Here is a 24,665-nt window from a genome sequence, read left to right on the forward strand (position 1 = left end):
AGAGCTTTCCAAAGCTTCGAGTCAGACCTGGAGTCTCCTAAGGAAGCCCCAGGAACAGCTCGGGACCCTGAGCCGCCGTCTGGAGCTGGTGAGCGCCAGCTGTTCCCTGCAGCTGGGATCTCCTGCTGTTCCTTGCAGCCGTGAGCTCCAGCTGTTCCCTGCAGCCGGGATCTCCTGCTGTTCCCTGCAGCCGTGAGCTCCAGCTGTTCCCTGCAGCTGGGATCTCCTGCTGTTCCTTGCAGCCGTGAGCTCCAGCTGTTCCCTGCAGCTGGGATCTCCTGCTGTTCCTTGCAGCCGTGAGCTCCAGCTGTTCCCTGCAGCTGGGATCTCCTGCTGTTCCCTGCAGCCGTGAGCTCCAGCTGTTCCCTGCAGCCGTGAGCTCCAGCTGTTCCCTGCAGCTGGGATCTCCTGCTGTACGTTGGTGCTGGGATCTCCTGCTGCCGCGCCGCACGTTGCTGCTGCTCTGCCGGCACCTGTGTCCCAGGTTTGTCCACATTCTTTGGCCGTCATTTATGATAGCATTTATATTTGTGGTTTCAGCGTAAAGCAACACTTGAAACATAGGTTTCCTTGAGTAGTGGTATCTTTCCAGGAAACAGGTCAGTGCTAGCAAGGTGTTGGTTAACACCTTAGTTAACCAGCAAATGCAAGTTCTTTGGAGGCAGAGTTTGGTTCCAGAGCTTTCAATCTTCACTCATTAAAACTTGGTTTCATCCTGGCTCCTGATGCTGAGATTCCTGCTCTGCTCGGTCAGCTTTGCTTGAAGGTCACTGGGAGAGAAGATGCTGAGGAAGTGCTGACGGGAAGAGAACCGAAGGGCTAAGACAACCGGCAGTAGAGCTTGAGACGGTACAGCAGGCACTGAAACGTGCACCTGGCATTACAAATGGCTCTTGTGGTCATTAATTTAATTACTATTGGCGGAAGTTCTCCTTGTACAGCTGATTTTCTTGCTGCTTCCAGACGGGGTCATAGCCGGGTCACTCACAGGCATGTGCCTTCTTCCTTTTCCCCCTCCCTCCCTTGAGAAAGGATCATTATTTCTTCCCAGCTGTTTGGATTCTCCAGTTAACTCTCTCAGTGCCATTTTCCCCAGTGTGGTGTTACTGCTGCCCAGCTCCCACTAGATTGCTCAACATTTGCTTTTTCTCCTATATGCCACATACATTTTGCAGTGTCTAAAATAACAGCGACTATCGAGCACAATGTTACTTATGCTGGACTTGTTCTGAGATTGGGTATGATGGCACTAGTACAGCTGCAGTACAGGTGTTCTACTGCTAGTAGAGCTGTGCAGCAACATTAAAAGTGTTCATATCATGCTGTTCCATGAATTGTATTCATAGCCTGCTGTGCTGTCTGTTGAAAGCAAACAGTGACGGGAGGTGGACTGGAACTGCTTCCGCGCCGGCTGCTCCAAGCAGTTCCTGAGCCAGCGCTTGCTCGGTGGCAGGGACTTTTTGAAGTGTGTTGTCTCAAGAGAGCGTCGTCCTCTCCGTGCTCGCTGGAGCCGAGCTGCTCTCCACTTCAGTGCCTGCAGATCTTGCTACCGTCTCTCTCTTGCCATCCACCAGAGAAACAGCACCTTCCTGATGGGCTGTCCCTTTCTGTCCTTGTGTACACTGAAACAGCGCCTTCCTGATGGACTGTCCCTTTCTGTCATTGTGTACACTGAAACAGTGCCTTCCTGATGGGCTGTCCCTTTCTGTCATTGTGTACACTGAAACAGCGCCTTCCTGATGGACTGTCCCTTTCTGTCCTTGTGTACACTGAAACAGTGCCTTCCTGATGGACTGTCCCTTTCTGTCATTGTGTACACTGAAACAGTGCCTTCCTGATGGGCTGTCCCTTTCTGTCCTTGTGTACACTGAAACAGCGCCTTCCTGATGGACTGTCCCTTTCTGTCCTTGTGTACACTGAAACAGCGCCTTCCTGATGGACTGTCCCTTTCTGTCCTTGTGTACACTGAAACAGCGCCTTCCTGATGGACTGTCCCTTTCTGTCATTGTGTACACTGAAACAGCACCTTCCTGATGGACTGTCCCTTTCTCCTTGTGTACACTGAAACAGCACCTTCCTGATGGACTGTCCCTTTCTGTCCTTGTGTACACTGAAACAGCACCTTCCTGATGGACTGTCCCTTTCTCCTTGTGTACACTGAAACAGCACCTTCCTGATGGACTGTCCCTTTCTGTCCTTGTGTACACTGAAACAGCGCCTTCCTGATGGACTGTCCCTTTCTGTCCTTGTGTACACTGAAACAGCGCCTTCCTGATGGACTGTCCCTTTCTCCTTGTGTACACTGAAACAGCGCCTTCCTGATGGACTGTCCCTTTCTCCTTGTGTACACTGAAACAGCACCTTCCTGATGGACTGTCCCTTTCTCCTTGTGTACACTGAAACAGCACCTTCCTGATGGACTGTCCCTTTCTCTTCTTTTGTACGCTGCGTACTTAAAACCTCTTGCCTTTCAGCTTTGCCATCTTGGAATTACTATTTTATAGTTGTTTTTCTTCTAGCTGGTCCCACTTTGGACATTTCCTGAGTAACTGCACATAATCATCTCTGGCCGTGTGTGTACCGCGCAACCCAGACGGATCCATTCTCATCTCTCAGCCTTCTTGTTTATTGCCAAACTCACTCAAGTGCAGGCACTGTTCTAGTTTTTCATTCTCACACAGTTTATAGACTTGTGACAGTCTTGGGGAACGACACATACGGTGGTTACACCTGACCCAGCACATGCTTGGGACTTGCTGGCCTTTAGCTCCCTTTGTCTTTTACTAATCCTGTAATTCTCCGAAAATGTTTGGTTCATTGCAGTCTCAGTCTATGGTTTGTATTCACAGAAGACCCTGAAGTTGGGAGCTCTGCAGTGGGCGCTGCTCAATCACAGAATCCCAGAATGTCAGGGGTTGAAGGGCCCTGGAAAGCTCATCCAGTGCAATCCCCCCATGGAGCAGGAACACCCAGCTGAGGTTCCACAGGAAGGTGTCCAGGCGGGTTTGAATGTCTGCAGAGAAGGAGACTCCACAACCTCCCTGGGCAGCCTGGGCCAGGCTCTGACACCCTCACCCCGAACAAGTTTCTTCTCCTCTTTCAGTGGAACCTCCTGTGTTCCAGTTTGCACCCATTGCCCCTTGTCCTGTCACTGGTTGTCACTGGGAAGAGCCTGGCTCCATCCTCCTGACACTGCCCCTTTCCATACTGATGCCCATGGATGCGGTGCTGGCCCATCTGCTCAGAGGGGACGGGACGTGGCGGGGCACGGACTGTGACGCCGTGCGGGTGACGGCAGCCGGTGGTTCCTGGGGGAGCGTCTGCACAGCGGGGGCTGTTTGGCTGGAGCTGGAGCTGGCACAGTCCTGCCCATAACCAGCGCATACAATCATATTTTTAGGTTTAATGGAATTACTCCTGATTTCCATTGCTCTAATTGCTCCTAATCAGTAAGCAACCTTTCCTACAGCGCAGCAATACAGCTGCAGCGGACGCGGATTGAGTATAAGAGTATCTGCCTTTTATTAGAAGCCACCATAGATTTAATTCATCTGAGGCAAATAACTAGATGAAATGATTAGCTATGGTTTAACCATCTTGTATCTGACAGTGATGTCTGAATCTGATAGACCAAAAATTATCATGTATTTTGACATCTTTTTAAAAATCTGTTAAAAAAATCTAGGAAAAAAACAAAAGAAAAGCTTTTCTCTCACATGCTCTTGAGGAATAAATTACAAAGACATTTATGGGATTTTATGGATATACATCTATGCCCAGCACAGAGGTTACATCACCTTCTGAAATGGAGTGTTTGTACAGCTGCTGTAATAACCTTGTCTCTCTTGAGTGACAAAACGAAGCAAAACCATAAGACAAAGCTGAGCTTAGTGCAAGGTATGAAAAGCAAATGTGACTCACACACTAAATAGGATCCATTTTCAATACCCTGTTTGTTGACTGTATTTCATGAATGCTGAATATTTCATTCTCTTTACAAGGATTTCTGAATTGTTACATGCAACGTGTCTCCTGGAAATGCTTTCACAGGCTGTAGAGCAGGGCTGACTCTTCCTCTGGCGAGAAATGGTGGTGCTGTGTGCTGGAAAAGAGGCCGGAGAGATTTCCACGCTTAATGTGGTTTGTGTTTGTGATCATTCCTTAGCAGAGAGAAGTCACACCAGGATAAAGAGTCTGTTCCTATGTTGGAAGGAACAGTGTTGGTGTTAGGGAGCTGCCATGGTTCAGGAGGCGCAGGGCGGAGGAGAAGGGGCCTGGGTGGTGAGGATGTCCATCCCCAGCGCCCTGCCGGCCTCGGCACAGTCCCGCCCCGGGACACAGCAGCAGGTAAAGGTGTCTTCTTCTTCTTCTTCTTCTTTCTCTTGGTTTCTGCAAGATCGTTGCCCACGGCTTTGTGGCAGTGCTGTGTTACTGCATTCTAGCATGGTTCCTTTGGAAAATTTGGAGAAGGGAGTCTCTGCTTGCCTGCTTGGCCTTGCCACCCCCTGCTCTAGTTGAGTCTGTTCACGAATTTCAGAGTGAAGTTACAACTGCAAAGATAACGTTCCTGTACATTTTGAAAGACTGCAATATAACCTCATCCTTTAGAAGAGCTCAGAGAATCCGGTTGAGGTTCTTTTGCCGCAGCCACAAGAGAAGTTTGAGAGCTTAGGCCTTGCTGGGTGTGCAAGTCAAATACCCGGCGGCACAGCTCTGGAAAATGCTGCTGCTCTTTGCTTGTGTCTGACTGCGGTTGCTCTCTCTTTAGTTTTAAGGTGAAACTGATCTTTCTGTACATGTTTTATCAGAATTTTTCAGTCATGTTAAAGGGCCATAAACCTTTGGCTTATAACTGTTAAATGACCAGAGGAAAGAACCTTTCACCATGTTGTGAGTGATGGTAAAGCTGACACGGGGCATGGCAGGGTGCAGTTCCGGCAATAAAACACGTTCTGAGGGAAGGGAAACTGAAGTGAGTAATGCATCATCTGCCTTGAATGGGCATGATGGTAAATAGAAGTGACTTTCCTTTTATAACACCGATGAGCATTTCATTTTGAATACAACAGGAAGGCACAGAATGAACTGCTCTGACCAAAGTGTCCAGACACGTACAGAGGGGCACAGAGGCTGTGCAGGCACAGCCAGCAGAGCTGGGTCGGAGATGGGGAGAGGATCGTACGGAGGGAACTCTCAGGAAGTTTGTGGTTGGTGTCTGCAGCCGGGGCTGTTGGACCCCCGTGTGGGTACAGTGACTGAGGATACGGGAGAAAAAACTGCCCGGAATAGGGAAGATCAATTTCCCGAGCATCATTGAAATTGTTTCTAGACACCCAGCAGCAATATGGCAAGGGTGAATGAAGACAACACAGGCAATGGAAACAACCAATGTAAGAACAAAAGTGACTAATGGTATATCAGGAAGCACTAGGACATGCTAGGGTGGACGATGCTGGTTTCCCACAGTTTAGATCCAGGTTAATTGACATTTCAGGCGAAGCTTGCTTTATGGTTGGGGTATTTCTAAAGCCTCTGATTGTGTTGGGCGGTTTCTGGTGAAGAGGGAGCTGTGCTGCCGGCTGCTGTGCCCGGGAGCTGCTGCGGCCTGTCCCCTCGCATCAGCTGCTCGTCTTCATGCAACTTGTGGGAACTTAACAGCTTTGACACCGCCAGGTAAGAAGAAACGATCATTTTGTCAAACGGAATTGAGGGATGGGGAGTGGAAGAGAGAGACACTTGCGGGCACATCTCCACACCCAGGCAGCGTGGTCGTGTTTCCTGAGGAAGCCAAAAATAATGGGCCAAACAAGGATGAATGGTGCATCTTTCTGTTCTCACCTCGACTGTACTTCTGACCAGCTCACACTGTTAAGATTTCGAGCACTGTCCTTAATTTAAAGCTGACTTGTGGGGGCAGAGGTGACTGTGATTTGTAAATAGGAGGAAATGAGCCCTGGCCTTTAGCCGGCACCGCACAGATTAACAATCAATAGTCCAGCAGGACAGATAAATCACAAAAGCCACGTCAAATCCTGTACGGTTAAAGGCCAGATGGATGGTCCAGCTCCAGGGCTGTGCCTCGTGTGCAGGCAGGATGGATGCTCCTCTCCTTGTCACATTTCCAACATGAGGGTTGATGGTCCTGATAAATAATGCAGAATCCTTGATCCAGAGGCAGCTGCGGTGTGAAGGGGAGGATGGAGAGGGAAGGGCTCTGCTCAGACTGCGGGAGGAGCGCGGCTTTACGGCACGTCCTGCCACAAGGACGGTTCTGCGGCTGCACGGGAAGACAGAGCCTGTTTTGGGGCATAACCCTTCCCAGAGCCATGGCGGGGCAGTGTGGAAATGGGACATTCAGACAAGTTGCCATTGCCCTGAGCTCTGATCCTTGTCCTTGCCCCACGACACCGCTGCAGCCGTGTGTTCTGTTCTGCTCCCTGTCCATTTGGGCTCCAGCACCGGGCTGGCGCTTCACACAGCTGCTGCCGTTCGGAGGGCTGAGCAAGGACTGGGTGGTTAACAACACAGATTTCTAACCGATTGCATTTGTAACGTTACCCAGACTAGCGAGTAATTGCAGCAGCGTTACAGTATTTTATCAGAAGGTATTTGTCCTGCATCCCCATCGTGTATTTGAACTGCAAGTGGTGCCAAAAAGAGCAGAGAGGCAGAGTGCTCTGAGAAGGTTGCATTGAACCTGCCTGTCCACTTAACATCTGAGCGCTGGAAATTCTGTCAGCTTCTAAGTTTCACTTTGTCTAGAGAAACACTCATAAGGTGCCAAAATGCATTTGGCTGTGATTGCGTCCGTGTGTTCCGCTGGTGCAGACGACATCTGATGCGGCTCAGATTTGAATCCTGCGGGGAATGAAAGTTTCATAAACCCCAAACTGAGCTGGGATCCCGTGCGGGCAGGCGACACCTGGTTAACGTGCACGGCAGTTACTGTCATGAAGGGCAGGTTGTCACCGAGTCACGCAGGGCCGGCATCGGCGTGTGCGTGTACGCGGGCGCCCGCAGCGGGAGCGGGAATGCGGAGGCAGAGCAGACACTCCCCTCTGTTCGTCTTCACAACAGGCTTCTGCGGCTTTTCCCCTCGCTAAGCCGGGTATGCAGAAGTGCTGGAGAATAAAAGCAGCGCTCTGGCTCGCCATGCACAGCCCGGGAGCAGCCGTGGGCTTTACGGGAATGGCATTTGCGGCTGACATCAGATGTGAGTATTTGCATTGGGTTTGGGTGTCAGCATCGGAGGTGTGGCTTCGCAGGGACGCGGATCCAGGCTCCTCATCCAGCCAAGAGGCAGCTCCCTCTGAGAAGACACTTGCTCCCCTGGCTCCGCTATCCTGCTTGCGTCCGACTCCTCCCTTCTGCAGCTCCGAACAGCGCAGGGTGAATCCACAGCCTCTCTTTCCTACGATGTTTCTCGCTGAGCTACTAGAGCTTGAACATCCGTGATACTCTGCCTTCCTTCCAGCTGAACTCGTGAGTAAGGCACGTTGCCTGAGATCTGTCAAAAGTGAACGGCGTGTTGTTACCTGAAGAGCCTGAATGAACCAGCTGCCAGTGCTGAAAGGATTATGAGGATCTGCATTTTTTTCAGCACCTTTGATACTTCATTGTTGCCTGATTTTTCGAGAGCCTGAGTTGTTCTGGTTATCAGGGGTGCTTTCACCTGCGTATTTCTTCATCAGATGTCACAAAAGAGACTCTGGGAAAACAAACTTGGGGTGTGGAGCTGACAGTGGTGGTTTCAGCTGGTGAAAACTTGTAGAGTCAGTGAGAAGGCTTAGAAAAACAAATTGCCAAGGACCATGTCGGTAGCACCTAATAATTTGTCACTCAACGGGACAAGCTTCTTTGCCGAAAACCATGGCATCACGGGTAAGCCTAGTGAGCAGAGAACTTGGAATGTCTTTCTGTTCTGCTTGACTTGTATCATTGCATTCGCAGCACTTCTGGGCAGTGTTTATTCACTGGTTTCCCTGCTGAAAATGCAAACCAAAACCACGGTTTCAATGATTGTGACCTCCTTGTCAATAGATGATTTGATCAGCATCGTGCCAGTGATTATTTTCATGCTCGCCCAGTGGTCAAGTGAAGTCCTCCCCCAGCCTCTGTGCACCACCTCAGCGCTCATGTATTTATTCCAGGGCATTTCTAGCAACCTGAAAGGATCTCTGATAGTTTCTTACAACTTCTACACCATCAACAAAACTGAGACAGTGAGCTGCGGCACTTCCAAGCGACGAGTGAACGTGGTATGGGCCATTCTTACCATTTGGATTGTCTGTTTGCTGATCTGCATTTTGCCTCTTTGCGACTGGGGCAAGTACATCCCCACCTCCTGGGGCTGCTTCACTGACTGCGCCAGCTCCTACGTCCTGTTTTTATTCGTTGTCTACTCGCTGTGCTTCTGCCTTCTCACCGTGCTGTCTGTTCCTCTAACTTACCAGCTGCTGTGCTCAGACGAGCAGCAGCTATTGCACATTGATTACCAGGAGATCTCTGGAGGCTGCGTCACCCCCGGGACACCTGTGGGCTGCAGCACTGCCACCCCCTCGCTGTCAGCGCCTGACCCCGTGGATAGAGCCCTGCAGCGTTCCCAAGCCCTGTGCCCCAGCTCGGGGGCAGTTTTTAGGACAGGTGTGGCTGAGAGCGGGGCAGCCGAGCCCCGTGGCGTGAGCAGCGTCCAGAGCAGGAACTTCACGGTGGCCTTCGCCCAGAAACGCTTCTCGCTGATTCTTGCACTGACAAAAGTCATCCTCTGGCTTCCGATGATGGTAAATTGTCAGGCTGCTTTACTTTCTTGTGTTTTCTGACTTTTAAATGGCGTGTGAGTTGGTGTGCCGTGAATTGAAGCAGATGAACAGTAGCCATTGCAATTGTTCCTTATACTGTAGTTTGTGCTGGCAAAAGTCCCTTTTAGCAGGTCTGTGTCACTACCTTTATGTGAGCAGAGCCTGATTCCTCAGTGTGGTATCTGTCAGCACATCGTTTGTATCACCTGAATACAGGGATGAATAAGGCCCACCCTTTTGTGCTGCCAGCTGTCTGATAAGCATCTTTTCATCATGATGGGGTATGTGAATTGTCCTAAGCAAGCTCCTCTGCCCCTGCGCACAGCTGGGAGTCCCATCCTTTGGTTAAAAAACCAGGAGTTTGTTAGAAAACTGAGGTTTGCTTGCATCTTTGTAATCTCTGCAGCAGCAGGGGGTGGAGGGAGGGCTGTCCTTGTGCGTGCGCTGGCACAGTGGGAACGGGTGCGTTCATGTGTAATTAGAAAGGATTCTGCAGAGAACGTGGAGGGTGGGGCAGTGTCCCCCCTGTCCCCGGGTGTGTAGACTCAGCACCCGAGCTGCTCTCTGTGGAGGGAGCATTGCAGAGCGCCTGCGGGCAGCCCTGGCTGCGGCCAGGTTCTCTCCGTCCCATCAGCAGTCGGGGCTCCTCAGTCTGTGCAGGACAGACAGACAGACGCAGCTGGCAATCTCTGCTAAGTTGCTTGGATTGAGAGTTCCTTCTTTTATTAGTGTTCAGGCATCTATATTGACCTTAAGGAAGGGTTTTTCTGAGAAGTGCAGGATGAGGAGGAGAGCCTGTGTCAGTGTGTTTTCTCCACTCTCCGTTAGGCACAAAATTGTTGGGCTCAGCCAGCAGTAATGACAACCTGTGTCTTTATTCATAGCGAGATGTTTTGTTTATTCCTGGAAGCATCTCGTGTGCTTGAAGCAATGTAAATTTCAAAATGCTCTGCCTTTCAGATACAGATGGTTGTCCAGCACATCACTGGCTTTCAGAGCCTTTCGTTCGAGACGCTGAGCTTCCTGCTGACTCTGCTGGCTGCCACCGTCACCCCCGTGTTTGTCCTGTCGGAACACTGGATCCACCTGCCCTGCGGCTGCGTCATTAACTGCAGGAGGAATTCGTACGCGGTGTCTTCAGAAGAACTCAAAAGTAAGTATGGAAGGGTGATGCAAAGCTGGAATGTATCTTGAACAGGATAGGAGGTTAGTAACAGTACTTTGTACTTCTTGAAACCCTTTACTTGAATTATATAGACGTTATTCAGAACAATATATGAGACTCAACAACATCCGTGTGCGACAGCTGGGTGGAAGTAGTGGATGCTGAGGCACGGAAGCTTGGCTCATTTTCACAGGTCGCTGTCAGATCTTTTAGCAGAGTCCGATGCAGTCTGAATCCTGGTTTCACTCTCCTACCCTCGGAAAAATGGATCTCCCGAAGTCTGCCTTTTACTAATCGAATACGTGGAGCATGCTAAACGTGTTTAATGTCATGGGGAAACAAAACATGCTAACTGAGAGCAAATTCTAAGGAGAGAAGCTGTTGTTTGTACCCCTGCACTGTAGCTGCTAACCACAAATCCCAGTGACACCAGTAAGCAAAGAGCGAAGGATGTGATTTATGGGAGGGCCGGTGTCTCAGCGCAGTGGTGCAGCTCCTTGGAAGCTGAGCAGCTCCTACACAGCTTCTGCCTAAAAGTATTTCCCTGCACGTTTGTGAAGTTCACCTTGGGGTAGCAGAGGCCGCCAGACCTCGGCCAGCACCTTTCTCAGGGTGTGGGGAGGGCCCGTTTCTCTCTGGGAAGATGGAGCAATAGTTTATCTTTTAAATTTACGTTCATAATTATTATCAAGAAAATTAAACAGAAAAACAATTGAAATTTCCTGTTTATAAGGCTGCAATTATATTAGTATATAAAAATGATAGATTTGTGCATTAATCATTCAGAAGTGAGAGTTGCAGTGCTCATGTTTAGTGCAGCTGTCCCTTGAGACCTGGCCCAACGGGAACCGAAAGTGCCAGCAAGTTTTATTTAGGAAGTTTGGAATGGAATGGAATGGAATACGATAGATAAATAGGGAGATAAATGTACAACAGATGGAGTAGCAATTAGGAAATTATTGTTAAAAATGTGACTTTTAGATATTTGTACTAAAGACTGTTCTCAGGTACTAACGCCGTGGCTGCTAAGGTCAGAATTTCATCCACCATTGTATTCGGTCTATAAGTGCACGAATTGTTGAGTAGAAATAGAGGTTGTGTAAATATATCCCCATACATTTTTATTTCATAATTTAGCATGAGAGGCCTGGTGGGAAGATGATTTCGTTACTTAAATAAAAGACACTTCTTTAGTTACTACACATGTGAGATGAGAAGGAGGAAGATAAAGAATCGCAGGTGATTTGTGTTAGAGAAGAGGGAGAATGAAAGGGTATAAATAGTGATTCAGAATTTGTATTTAGTTGATTACTGTGTAAGATGAGTTGGAGCACTGAATTTAGAATGGGCAAGATACAAAACTTTGTTGTGTAAATATTTCAAATATTTTTTTATGCAGAATTCTGTTTTTCTTGACTGTCGATATCGAGGGTTAGTTATATGTATTCTCAGAAATGTTCTGTCATTTTGTACAGTTTTTCACCTGTAGGGATAGAGCTGGAACAGGCTCTGAAACCGAGAGCATTACAAATGTGGGCATTTTGTTCTCTTGTGTATCCCATAAAACATCATCTGGAAACGGCAGATAATCCCGGTTCCTGGGAATGCAGTAGCTTTGGAATGTGTCATTTAGGATCCGTGAAGAAGGCGGTGTAATAACACACTGCCTGAGAAGTCTTGCTTCTCAGCAGTTCTTTCTTTCTGTGGATAGAAAATGGCCTGTTTCTAACAGCCGTTAATAATCTATTCCGTGTCATTTTCGTTGTGTGTGTAATCTCATTTTTCTTCCCGGTTTCGACTCCTCACTATGACGTTTCTTTCCTTTCTGCTCAGCCAAACGTCGGGGGTTCGAATTCAACCTGTCCTTCCAGCAGGGTTACGGCATCTACAGAATCTCCCGTGGGAGCCACCGCGACGGGGACGGCAAATCCACGTCCTGCGACACCCTGGGCAGCCAGGACTGCGCTGGCGGGGCCGGGACGGTGGCACCTGGCACCGCAGCCCCATCAGACAGCGCCCGGGGGGACACGGGGGGACACGGCCCCGCGGCGGCCGAGGGAGCCGAGCGGAGGTTGTCCCACGAGGAGAGCCACAGGGCCGAGCTCAGCGACTGGGAGTGGTGCAGGAGCAAGTCAGAGAGGACCCCTCGCCAGGTAAAATACCAGCTTGCCTTTTTTGTCTCTAATCGCAAGAATTACCTTACAAAAAATAAGAATAGTTTCCACTTACATTGAAATTGCTATTAGTCCTATTGGGAGTGTAGTTACTTTTAGTAAAAACCATGCTTAGCATTCTGTGTTTTAGTAACCACACACGTGCAGATTCTGTTCCTACAGCGCTTTCTCATGTCATCTTAATCATGGGCTTTTAATTATTATTATTTTGTGTGCACCTGCATGATCTGTATATGGCAACAGTTCACTATGGATTACATTGTCATCTTAATGAATAGGAATTTCCTCTCCAAAACCTCCCAAAAGATGATGTTTTCAAGAGTATTTCCAAGCGTCTGGTGACGTTTTTGTCGTGCTTGCCTTATGGGTAGGGGGAGAAAGAGAACTGGAAAACATTGCTCACCCACACCGAAGTGTCAGTTGCCCGTCAAAGGGGTTTAAGTGTCTCCGTTGAAATGAGTAGAAGTCTCTCAGTCTGAGAACCCCATTTCCAGGTGGTGTAGCTGCATGTTTATGCCCTATCTATGGACAAGGGAAGATGGTCAGTGATTTTCCTGGAAGCCTGAGTTTTTCCCAGGCTGTCCTGCCGGTGTTTGGAAGGGGACACTTGCATTAAAGGAGCTGAACTTTAAAGTCACCCCGGCCAAGCTCCTGCCCCAGGCAGCGCCGACCGCAAAGCCACAGCGACTGGCTGGGACCTTCGGCACGTACGTAGGGGAGATGTGTAAGATGGATTTTATATCTAAACAAGGGAATCCCTTCTCCCTCTGAACAAGACAGTTTGGTAAATTGAGTCCAAGTAGGAATTTGTTTGATTTTTCAGATCTGATTGATCATGGCTTTCATGAAAAAGCCAACGTTAGCTCTGTTGCAGTGTGCAGTGGTGAATTACTGTGTTAGTGGGCAAAAGCAAATGATGTCTCAGCCTGGTTTTAATCTACTGTGTCTTGCTAACCCCTGTGTGCCATGTGTAGGTAGGTTAATAGCGTCGGTGTGTCACTAGGCTCACCATTAACCATGGCTCTCCTTGCGGGAGTTTGCAGATGGTGTTTAAAAAAAATAATGAAAAATCCCTTTTCCCATCTCTCGTGTGTGAGGTTGGAAATGGCGAGACCCGTGCCTTGATTCCAGCAGGTACGAGCACCTCTGGGCAGCAGCTGGCAATGACTTCATGTCAGTGGCTTTATTTACCTTGGGCCTTTATATGTCACTTTTGGACATAGTTCTTCACTACTCACATTACAAGGAATCCCAGTTCTTCCTTCTGTGACATTTTCCAAGCTGTAACCCCGGTGCAGTTGCCAGGCATTAGGGCTCCTGTGATCTGAAAGTTCAGGGTTTCTCAGTGGCAGATCCCGGTGTCTCTGACGTTCAGCAGGAGCCTCCCGAGCTCCGCAGCGCTGACATTTGCTTTGCTGCTGAGAAAGGGCAGAATGTGAAACTCCAGCAAGCCTTGTAAAAATAACGTTAATGCATTTCTCAGATGTATGGTGGATGAAAGATGAATTTGGGCCGAAAATTAAATAAGTTGAAAACTGCTTCTTTTACTTCCCCTGTCTGGAAGTCCCTGAGTATCTAAGAAAAGTCACTGTCTCCCCATCACTGTCCATTTCTCACCTTTGTTAAAAAGGGAGTCTTTCCCTAGTATTAATTGGCCATGTAGTTCTGCTGAATTTGTCAATGAAGCTATCCAAGGGGGAAGAAAATACCAAAACTTATAAAGAAATGGATTATTATCCTAATAGGATAAAAGTTCTTCATCCTCAATACTTTCAGACTACAAATGCTTGATCACAGAAATAAATACAGGTGTTCTCATTAGAGTGCTTCCAGCTTTCTTTTCAATAAGCAGCAGTCTGCTTGGTCACCCAAACCAGGTCTCTTGAGAGCAGCGGGGAGCGGGGCTGCCTCGGCGTGGCGGGAGCGGTGCCGGAGCTGGGCGTCTGCTCGTGGTCTGCTCTGGGAGCACAGTTGCTCCATCAGAGTGATTGCTCTGCAATGAAAGTGGCGTGAAAGGAGAATGAGGCAGCGGGTTTTATTTATCCCTACGTTGCCTTGCTCTAATAGAGAGGGGGAGAAAAAATGGTTCTTGTCATTTCTAACTCTTGCTCAGCTGCATTTTTGAAAGATACGTTTACATCTCATAAGATACCAGTGTAGCTGCCTTTCCAGAAGAGCCTGAGTGTAAATATGTCATGTACTTTTTGCCCGTCATTAAGTGCCTTTAGGCAACAGAAATCTCCCAGGCTTGCAATATGTTGTAGGCTTTCTGATTACTTTTTTTCTCTGACTTGATATCTCTGGGTTGCCTCCAGCAAACTTTGAACAGACTCTCTCTGTAGAACCTCTTTGTGTGCCCTGCGAAGAGAAAGGGGGAGGTGGTGTAAATGATTTCGCTTTGGAGGAGTCAGCGCTGGATCCCTGTGTGTCTGCAGTTTGTGTGAAGCTTTTCCAGCAGTGATAAATACATGGGATCTTTCTCACTCCAGGAAAGCTCTGAGTGTTCCAGTAAGCACCAGGCATGGCGCTGAGGCTGGGTTGCAACTGGACTTAAAGATATTTGCTTTGCAGTGGCCTCTACAACCGTCCCACGCGTATCTGCTGAGATGGTCTCGGCTGGTCTCTGCCTGTGGGTGGTTTTCCCTTGGTTAACAATCGGTGTAGCGTTTCACCACATCTTCTGGCTTTGCTCCAAGCGGACAGAGCAGTGCGGTCCATGCGATGTTTGCTGACTCTCTGCTTGCGCCTGAACTTCAGCCGGCACTCTCTTGGTTTGCAGGGACAGGAGAAACACCGGGGGCAGAAGCACCTGCCCGGCAGGTCGGGGTTGGACACCGCCCGGCTCCGACGGGAGCGTTTGCCTTCCTGCGCCTGCCGCCTGTTCTGCCTGCTTCACCTAAATAAGCAACAGCTTCCAGACCTGTTGCTCAGCAGGTTCTTATGAATGCTGGATACAAGTTTACATGCACGCGTGGAACTAGAGAAGAGAAATAAAAACTGGGCTGAGGAGACGTAATGAGGATAAAGAAGCCTTGTGGAGCTGACCGTGACACTGTGTCCGAGACTCTTACAGGAATCAATCCTGCAGACAGCCGCCACTGATTGATATCAATGTTCCTTTTCTGAGAGAACAGACAATGCTGCAAACAATCAATATCACACTGACCAAGGTGTCTTTGTACATTGGCCCTAATGCCACTTAATGGAATATGAGTTACAAAAGCAGTGCAATTTAGACACCTTCCAATAAAGCCATTACACTCCAGCCTGATACGTTCTCCATTTTTTAAAGGCTTGTGCTGTTCTTCAACATATTTTCTTCATTATGTTTTCCCAGCCAGCAAAAGCACCATTTCAGTTTCAATTTACAATAGCTGCAGCTCAGCAGAAAGCCTGTTAGAATGGCGCTTGCAAATGCACTCAGATACTTTTTCCCAGGACTGGCGGTACACGTCAAATAAACTTCATTGAGTCTGGTGAAAGGGTGAGGCCAGTTCTGCAGTTGTTACAAATAAGAGAATGGACGTCAGCAGATCATCTGTGCAAAGTGGGACCTTCTTGGTAGTGGGGTGATGAAGGAGCTGGACCAGACATGCCAGGCTCTGATCTCTGTACCCACCATGTGCTGCCCAGTTCACCTCCTTTCTGCAGAGCTGACCTGCGGCCAGTTAATGGTGCAATTAGCCCTGTCACTCAGCACCCTGGGAACTCATTTTCAAACATTGTTGGCTGGAAGGCTTTGGCAGATATATATAACTATGCAAAAGCAATGTTCTTTAGACTGGGATGTGTAGAGTGCGGAGTTGTAAAGGAGGAAACGTCAGTTCTGTGCATGCCAATGCTGCTTTAATTGCGGTCCAGCAGACAGACCCCTCGTCACTCGTGTCCGTGGTGCTGTGCAGTGGAGCCGCAGAGGTGGAGCCGTCCCTGTGGCTTGGAGGGAGCTGCTCGCCCCATGTTCTGCTTCTAAACCTCAGGCAACTTCTCCAGAGGTGGACACATGGGCCATCAGCTTGGCCTTCGATCGCGTGGTCAGGGGTTGCCCATGTTCCCCGTGCCACAGGAGGAACCACACAAGATAGAAATACAAGAGCCATGGTTCATTTATCAGGTAGCCACGGTTCATTTATCGGGTAGCCACGGTTCATTTATCAGGTAGCTATGGTGCTGGGGTTGTTACACTTGCAGGTGCGTGACTTCACAATTTAAATGTTCCTCTAGTGTAGATCTTGGGTAATATCTGTGTTTGTTACACACACCCCAAATATTTATCTTCATGCAAATACTGAAAACCAACACTGAAATTTTAATTCTGAGCACTCTTTTTTACCTGGAAGCGCAAATAAATTATTAGAGTCATAAATATTTCACACTGTGCTGTGAGAACAAATGCACAAAATTACATAAGGACCAAGTCTGTACTTGTTCTAAAAATGTTATTAAAAATAACAAACATAGTCATCAAAAGGGGCACTCCTGTTGTCGCGGTTACTTCTAAAGGTCAGTGCAGGATGTGAGACGGGTGTCCGCAGGGCAAGAGGTTGGGTGAAAGGCAGACATTTCCGCAAATCCGCCAGGCAGGCCTCTTTCCATATTAAAGAGAGGTGTTTCTCCTAGAACCAGCCATTCCGTGTGTGAGGAAGATGATGGAAACGCAGTATCTCTGCGCCCAGGCGGCGGGCGGTCACTGCAGCTGCCACACGCTTTAGCTGGGGAATAGTCAGGGGAGTTCTGTTGGGGTCATTCACGTCACCCCAACAACTGAGCGCAGAGCTCTGGCGTGCAGGTGCGAGTGTTCTTACCTCGGGTGCCTCTGCGCCGCGTTCTGTTACTGATTTACTCCGAATAAAGGTCTGGCCACGTCAGGCAGGCCAACGACAAATACCGGTTTTTAGGGTCGCCTGAGGTGAGCTTGGCTATTCTAGTCGTACCCTATTAGCTCTAAATTTACTGCAGTCAGCTTCTCAAAGGGCAAATCATTGCAGTTATTAATTTTACTGCAACTAATCTTGATTTTTAGGGAAGTGGAAGACTTAGCATCTATTTTAAAACAAACAGAAAACACATTGTCTCTGGAAAGAGCCGTCGGGATTCTTCCTGGAAACATTCTAAAAATAGAACTTTTCAGCTAGAGCTGTATTCCACCGAAGTAATTAGGAATGCAAACTTATTAGGGCTTTATTTAGATTGCTGATATTTGTGTTTGGCAGGGCAGTATGGCCCGACGGGATGCAGCAAAACCCATGGCTGTGTGCGGCTGTGTGCGGCTGTGTGCGGCTGTGTGCGGCTGTGAGCGGCTGTGTGCGGCTGTGTGCGACTGTGCGTGGCTGTGCGTGACTGTGTGTGGCTGTGTGTGACTGTGTGTGGCTGTGTGTGGCTGTGTGTGGCTGTGTGTGGCTGTGCGTGGCCGTGCGCGGCTGTGTGTGGCTGTGCGTGGCTGTGCGTGGCTGTGCGCGGCTGTGTGTGGCTGTGCGTGGCTGTGCGTGGCGGTATGCGGCTGTGCGTGGCTGTGCGTGGCTGTGCGTGGCTGTGCGTGACTGCGCGTGGCTGCGTGTGACTGTGCGTGGCTGCGCGTGGCTGCGCGTGGCTGCGCGTGGCTGTGCGTGGCTGTGCGTGGCTGCGCGTGGCTGTGCGTGGCTGCGCGTGGCTGCGCGTGGCTGTGCGTGGCTGCGCGTGGCTGTGCGTGGCTGTGCGTGGCTGTGCGTGGCTGTGCGTGGCTGCGCGTGACTGCGCGTGGCTGCGTGTGACTGCGCGTGGCTGCGCGTGACTGTGCGTGACTGTGTGACTGTGTGCGGCTGTGTGTGGCTGTGTGTGGCTGTGCGCGGCTGTGTCCTCACGCTGGGCGGGAGCCGCTCTCCATTCGGGGACCTCCTGCCTTTCCCAGGGACACCATGCACACTCTGGTGTGACCTCTGCTTGGCTGTAACACTGATGTTACACCTGTCTTACTATTCCAGAGCCTGGGACTCCCGACATTTGAAAATCAGGAATTGTGAGGGAGTCTACAAACTGCCTTGTGCTGGAGTGCGCCTGCCCTGGCGCGGGCGTGCGGAACCAGCGAGAGGGTGTCTGTCCCGCTGGGCCACCAGCTGCCGCCTCTGGAGGTCTCCCAATAGTCCTCTGCTGTATGTGAAGGGTTTTTGAGGATACCTGGGATCCTGTGGCATCTCGGATGGCTCTGGGCAGCCACGTGTGGGCAGCGGGTCAGACTTGGAGTGTCTGAGTACTCAGCCGTCGTGCATGGTCAGGGAGGGCAGCTCTGGACTATGCTCCAGATAAATCTCCTTCTTCCCCTTGATCATGTAGGAATTCCAGGCTCTTAGGTGTTTCCTTTCTTCCTCTGTTTAACCTTTTTTTCTCCACTGGCCCTCACCATATTGCAACAGCGATTTATTGTCCTCGAAGCGAGGCGTGAGCCACCATCCAGGTCCTGTGGCTCTGAGCGGTTTCTCTTTGATTTCCACTGCTAACAAGTGTTACCCAGCTAAGGCTCTCAGCTTTGTTCTCAGGAGATGAAGTGTGCATTGATAACCACATTTGGAGAACAGAGCTGCTCCTGCTTTCCTTGCCCTACGGTGCAGTCATCTGCTCCAGGCTGGACGGTGGTCCCTGTAGGCTCTGAGCGCTGGAGAACTGGGACCGCTGAAGTTAAGGTCCTTGTAACAGGATTAATCCAGTTACGCTCAATATGAAATGCAAAAAGTGTGTAGAAATGTTTGGTACTTGAATTATTCATATGTTAGCCTTACGGAATTTTCTAGGCTTCCTCTAGCAGAATGAATTCTGGATCGCTTGTAAAGCAGAGTTTGAAGTTGTTTTGAACGTCACGCGTGAATACATCAGGAGCAGCACTGAGGGCTGGTTCCTGACTTCTCCCCAAGCGCCCAGTTCAGCAGATTGCTGCTCGGCTCCTGCGGACGGGCGGGCGGCAGCGGGAACGCGCGTGCCCCGAGCCCTACAGCCCGCACTGCAGGGCTCTTTTCTCCAAGTGTACTTGCAGCTTAATGTGCATTTATTAATATTTCATGTAAGTATAACTATTCCATGGCAAACCAGATAGAAAAGGGTGTTGCTGTTGGGTTTCTGCCAGTTTGCAATAGCAGATTCTGTGAAGTTACGTTCCCCTTCCCTCCCAGAAAAACCATAGGGATCAGAGACTGATTTCCTATTCAGGGAAGGCCCTGAGGTTACTCGGTTCCATAAGCAGCCTTAGTAAGAGCATTTGAAAAGTGGAAGTGAGGAGGGGACAGGGCAGGGGAGCCTCGGGCAGCGTTTGCCTCATAGCAACAACAGCTGCTTTCTCTCCTCTCTGAAATCTGGAAGGTGGATAATTTAGTTCAAGAAAGAATTTGCTTGATCAATTATGCACAGATTTCTCTGTTCAGAATGCATCAGCGCTCCTTAAGGAACAAGTACATTTGTGGTGTATTTCATTGTAATATTTGTCTGTGCTTGTTAAAAATGCATGTGCCGGTACGTGCAGTTCTCCAGCGAAATCCCTGTCCCAGATTCTAGCAGGCAGAGCAGCCCACAGCACGGCGGGGAGCCCTCGTGGGACGGGATGGATAACACTGGCCACAAACAGTAAAGCACGGCGAGGAAGGGCCAGCGCCCGCGGGCAGGGACTGGGGCAAACATCTCAGCATTGGTGCTGCTGCACCGAGCTTGGCTGCTAAAATGTGGATGTATACTTTGAAAATGACCAACTTGCCGTTTCTGTGGTGCAGACCTGCAGAAAGCAGTCCAGTCCTCGTTTCTCTTGGTCACTGGGTGAGGAGCGTTGGGGATCATTGCGTTGGTCTGGTACAAGCAGAGGGTGCCCGTGAGCTGCGACGGGGCGGTCCGTGTAGGCTGTTCTGACACACCGTGTCTGTCCATGAGCTGTGGCTGAGTCTCGGTCCGTGGGACTTCGCTTTATATACTGAAGTGTAGCATTAAAACCCACTTATTTTTAAAGTCAAGAATTCCAGGTTTCTAAAATAGTGCAAGGGAAAATCTACAAGGGGAAAATAAGTTAATAAACTGAGCATAATTGGCTTCTTTAAAATGATTCTAACTTCAAAAATTAGCATTAAATAGTTGTCATTCTTTCTTTTTCCAGCGCTCCGGCGGGGCCTTAGCCATCCCTCTGTGTGCATTCCAAGGAACTGTATCCCTTCAGGCACCCACGGGAAAAACGCTCTCCTTGTCTACATACGAGGTAAGCACTGAAGGGCAAAAGATAGCACCCACGGCAAAGAAAATCGAAGTGTATCGATCTAAAAGTGTTGGTCATGAGCCAGACCCAGAGGAGTCTCCTCATAGATTTGCTGACACGAGTGTTAAAATTCATTTAGAGGTTCTTGAAATCTGTGACAACGAGGAGGCCCTGGACACTGTGTCGATCATCAGCAACATCAGCCAGTCCTCCGCGCAGGTCCGGTCTCCATCCCTGCGCTACTCGCGGAAGGAAAACAGGTTTGTCTCGTGTGATTTAGGGGAAACCGCCTCCTACTCCCTCTTCATCCCCTCCAACAATCCCGGCAGCGATATTAACATCTCCATCCCGGACACTGTCGAAGCTCATCGGCAGAACAGTAAAAGACAGCAGAAGGAAAGAGGTGGGTATCAGGAAGAAATTCAGATGTTGAATAAAGCATACAGAAAACGGGAAGAAGATGGCAACAGCAATTAAAAGGCATTTAATTTAGGCATTTAAACTGATAGACGTTGCTCCTCTTGACTCAAGGTACTCTGGCAAATACAATGCTAACTGTTTTTTCCTAACATAAATTAATTTTATTTCGATACACTGTTAAATAGATTAAAACTTTTAATGAAATATGGATGGGATAACAAATACTTCAGCGCTTTACAGCTTTCCGTTATTTCAAGTTATTTATGAATCTGTTTATTTGAGGAACACTTGTGTCTGAAAGGAATCCGAACCAGAGTATCAAGAAGCAGCTTTGGTCGGTTGTTTGCCCGGGGGGTCTGAGAATGGGAACCTGCGGTAACGAGGGGGGTCGGGGCGGTTTGGGCTGAGTGGAGCTCTGCTCGTACTGACGCGCCACACCTGGAACATCGTCTGAAACGCTGCAGCCCAAACCTGAGAGCAGCTCATTTAGTTCACTAGAGGATTAAAAGATACGTAAATGGTTTAATTTTCTCCTATGTACATGATTCATATGTAATACCATTGTATAGACGTTTGAACACGGGTGGCTGAAATGTAAATGTGCACATTGTGTACATGTGACATTGTGAAACTGAAAGGTGCTCATGGTCTGACATATCTGTGATCGAATGTGACAGATGTTGATGAATTTTCTGCCAGTTACTCGGGAGAGTTCCCTTTGCTGCCTCCACAATCTCTCACCAAGTTCAGAGGTTTCCCAGCCGTACCGAACACTTGCACTCGCACCAGGTGAAGCAGCATTTGAAACGTTTGAGGAGGTGGGGTCTCAAAAGTGATTTGAATAAAGCTCCCTGCTGACTTACAAGGAACCGAGAACTAAGTCTAAAACCAACCTTAAACCAGTGAATACTCTTATTTTGTGACAAATCCACACAAGCCAAGGTGGAAGCAATGGACTCCTCAAGCCTTACATTAAATATGCTGCATATGCTTAAAATGATTGTGCATTTTGACCGAGAGCTTTTTTTTCTGAGGTTTTGTCATTCAGTTAAAAAGAGGTAAATATACTCCCAGGATTTCCAGCAGTTTAATTAAAATGATTCTGCTGCTTTACTGAATAGATTTACTTTGCAGTGGTATGTGTGACAACACCATCGTTTAGGTGGCCGCAGTTTTCCCCTTGGTGGGACCGTGCAGGGGAAAATAAGCACAACCATGTTCAGGATTCTGTTGTGGGTTACGAACCGACAGAGCAAAAGGGCCACATCCCGTGTCCATTTGAATGCAGCGTTCAAGATGGAGCCATGAAAACAGGCGGGCGTGCTGCCTGCTGACTTGAGAGGTGGAAACGAGCCCGGCGTGGCGAGCGGCGCGGCCATGCCGCGGGACAGCGCTGTGGCGCTGAGTGGTGGAAACGAGCCCGGCGTGGCGAGCGGCGCGGCCGTGCCGCGGGACAGTGCTGTGGTGCTGAGCGACATTGGGGACGGAGGCTGGAGGTGCTGAGGTGGAGATGGGATCGCTCTGCAAGCTGTGCTTTCGCGGGCTGCCTTGCCAAGCTGGAAACACGGGCTCTCTGAGATCACCTCAAGGCTCTTAGTTCCACTAAGACACTGTTACATTTGAGATTTAACAGGAACCTACAGCAGAAGGAGCCATCAGTGGTAAGTTGATTGAATGAATCTATAGCCATACACAGAGAGCAGAGAGGCGTTTTGCTCTGAATATCTTGCTTTTTTGCATGTTCTGTAGAAGGAACGCAGGAAGTGTCTTTATAGCAAGGGATGCAGTCCAGATCAGGGTGGCAAATTGTGGTGGAGGATGTCGTCCGTCACAGCTGCAGTGTGGTCGCTGTTCTGTTTGCCTGGCAATGATTTGGACGGTGTTAACAGGATGACGTGCTGGTGTGTTTAATCTCTGATGGATATATTTACAAAGAGTTAGCGTTTGGAGGCATTGAAATCCTGCATAGCTGTGACCCAGAGCTGGGCCTGATTGTAGAGCGCTGTCTTGCTGCTGTAGTAAAACATATCTTTTCTTTAATGAATCTGCAAATGTGATCATGTACAAATGTCTGATGATACTTTTTTTGCTCTAAATGACTCATATCATTAAACAATTTAAAGTGTCTGAAAACCCAGGTTGTAATTACTGACTAGATTTCAGCTCCTTGCACAAAGTACCGGAAAACTTGCTGTTTGAGGAAATTTGCTCGTGGGTTGTTTATTCATGCATTAAGCTGTCTTCATTTATCATTTGATGAAATGTATTCGGACGTGATTTTAGAAACAATTCCTTTATAGCAGTTTTTAAGGAAAAAAAAGTCTTCCGCTTCTGTTGTTTTTCCCCGTCTGACCTTTAATGTATTTCAGCAGCAGCGTGACATTTGAGAGCAAAGAGTGCGGAGCTGACTTGAAAGAGAGCCGTGTGTGTTCAGACACCGCAGCGGCTGGCTGAAAAGCCCTTGGAAGAGGCGACTTGCATCAGCACCAGAGCTTCCCTGCCCTCAGGACATGGGGTGGTGGATAATGCCGAGGACAGAAAGCAAGGAGCTGGGAAATAACGTGTGAGATCACGTTTGGTAAGCAGTATATCCAGCGGGTCAGAGCTTCCTTCCAGTGGCACTTGCGTACGCTGAGAATAACATTACATTAACAGAGCTATGAGAAAATAAATCTGTAATACACAGGCCCAGGAATCCCAAATGCCTTCAAGGATTGTGGTTCTTGAATTAAAACATACGGCCAGGTGCTGAAACGTAGATTTGCTGTACTAATCTTGCTAGCGAATGATCTCGCGGCAGCCCTGGAGCGTCCTTCGCGAGGCTGCCTGGATTGCAGCTGCAGGATGTGGACCTGTAAGGCAGAAGGACATTGCCTGCTAGATTTCCCATTTCTCTGCCACGCTCCTTCCCATCATTTGCCTTTCAGATGATTCCCCGTGTCCTCCGGTCCCTGCTCCCTCTGTTCTTGGTCCCCCCGTTTCCCTCTTTCCTCCGGTCTCCTCGCCCTGTGGATGTCTCAGATCTTGCTCTCTATATCCAAGCTCCTCTGAGATACCCTGCGAAAGGATAAGCCCAGCAGCAAAACAAGCGGCTGCTCAGGTGCGTAAAGCGTTTTGTGAGGGGAAAGGAAAGAAAATACACAGATCTTTGACTGGAATACCTGGTTCTTACTTCTCCACATTGCCCATCGCTGGGAGGTGTTGGGTTAACTGGGTAAGCTGTCGGCAGAGGAGAAAAGAGAAGATGGTTTCGTTTGAAAGAAGCAATCCTGTGCCTGGAAGGAGTTTGGAAACCACTGTGTAACGTTGTATTTCAGAGATCTTAACGCTAATAATTTTGAAAGTTGTGTAGATCATACCAGGGAAGAAGAAAAGGCAAAAGAATATGTAAAGAAGTGAGAGTGAAGAAGCGTTTTTAGGTGCATAGTGGTGAAGAAACAAAAAGAACATTAATTAACGGTTGAAAAAGAATTCTGTGAATGATTTTATCTAATTTTAAAGGTTTCATTTAACAATCAAGAGAAGTTGGACAAAGTAAACACCACATACAGCAACCAGCAGACCCAGACTGGCAGGTATTTGAAGATGTATATTCTATTTTAAAAAGAAACAATAGGAATAACCATCTCGTTCACAGAAATACGAGTGATAACGCTGTACGTAGTGCTGGAGACTGGCTTTTAATGTTTTCTCAAAATCTTATCCACAGCCTCGGGAAGGGACGTCAAAACCTAGATCTGTACATTGAAACAAGGAGAGAGATTGGAGCAGGGTGAACTTCAGTGGCGTATTGCGGTGAATATATTTCCTCATGTAATGGCAATGGCGCTCCACTCGCGGGTGTGTGTCGCGATCGTGCCGCTGGCCCCGTGCCGGGCGGGTCGGGGCGGGACTCGAACCCGGGGAGCAGA

The 24,665-nt window shown here is 48.8% G+C and overlaps 1 protein-coding gene and 1 long non-coding RNA gene across 8 annotated transcripts in view; both read left to right on the forward strand.

Annotated features, from left to right (window-relative positions):
* Window positions 1-1,673, forward strand: part of LOC136104864 (uncharacterized) — a 62,381-nt gene extending 60,708 nt beyond the window's left edge. The window contains exon 11 of the long non-coding RNA XR_011740566.1: window positions 3-1,673. This is a non-coding gene — a long non-coding RNA (uncharacterized lncRNA). The remainder of the gene's footprint in view (window positions 1-2) is intronic.
* Window positions 1,674-4,262: 2,589 nt separating this feature from the next.
* GPR149 (G protein-coupled receptor 149) lies at window positions 4,263-24,217 on the forward strand. Of its 7 annotated transcripts, none has more exons than XM_065844722.2 (5): window positions 4,263-4,347; window positions 5,674-8,780; window positions 9,759-9,951; window positions 11,797-12,116; window positions 20,239-22,887. In XM_065844722.2, exons 2-5 carry the CDS (start codon window positions 7,812-7,814, stop codon window positions 20,809-20,811), a joined length of 2,055 nt encoding a protein of 684 aa, XP_065700794.1. In that variant the 5' UTR covers window positions 4,263-4,347; window positions 5,674-7,811; the 3' UTR covers window positions 20,812-22,887. The 7 variants fall into 7 exon arrangements, 5 of the variants coding, with proteins under 5 accessions (XP_065700794.1, XP_071668883.1, XP_071668881.1 ...); XR_011740562.1 differs by lacking the exon at window positions 4,263-4,347 and adding an exon at window positions 23,124-24,217 and having other exon boundaries at window positions 4,360-8,780; window positions 20,239-22,415; XR_011740563.1 differs by lacking the exon at window positions 4,263-4,347 and adding an exon at window positions 23,127-24,217 and having other exon boundaries at window positions 4,360-8,780; window positions 20,239-22,415.
* The last annotated feature ends 448 nt before the right edge of the window (window positions 24,218-24,665 follow it).

This window comes from Patagioenas fasciata, chromosome 9, assembly GCF_037038585.1.
Source record: "Patagioenas fasciata isolate bPatFas1 chromosome 9, bPatFas1.hap1, whole genome shotgun sequence".
NCBI lineage: Eukaryota > Metazoa > Chordata > Aves > Columbiformes > Columbidae > Patagioenas > Patagioenas fasciata.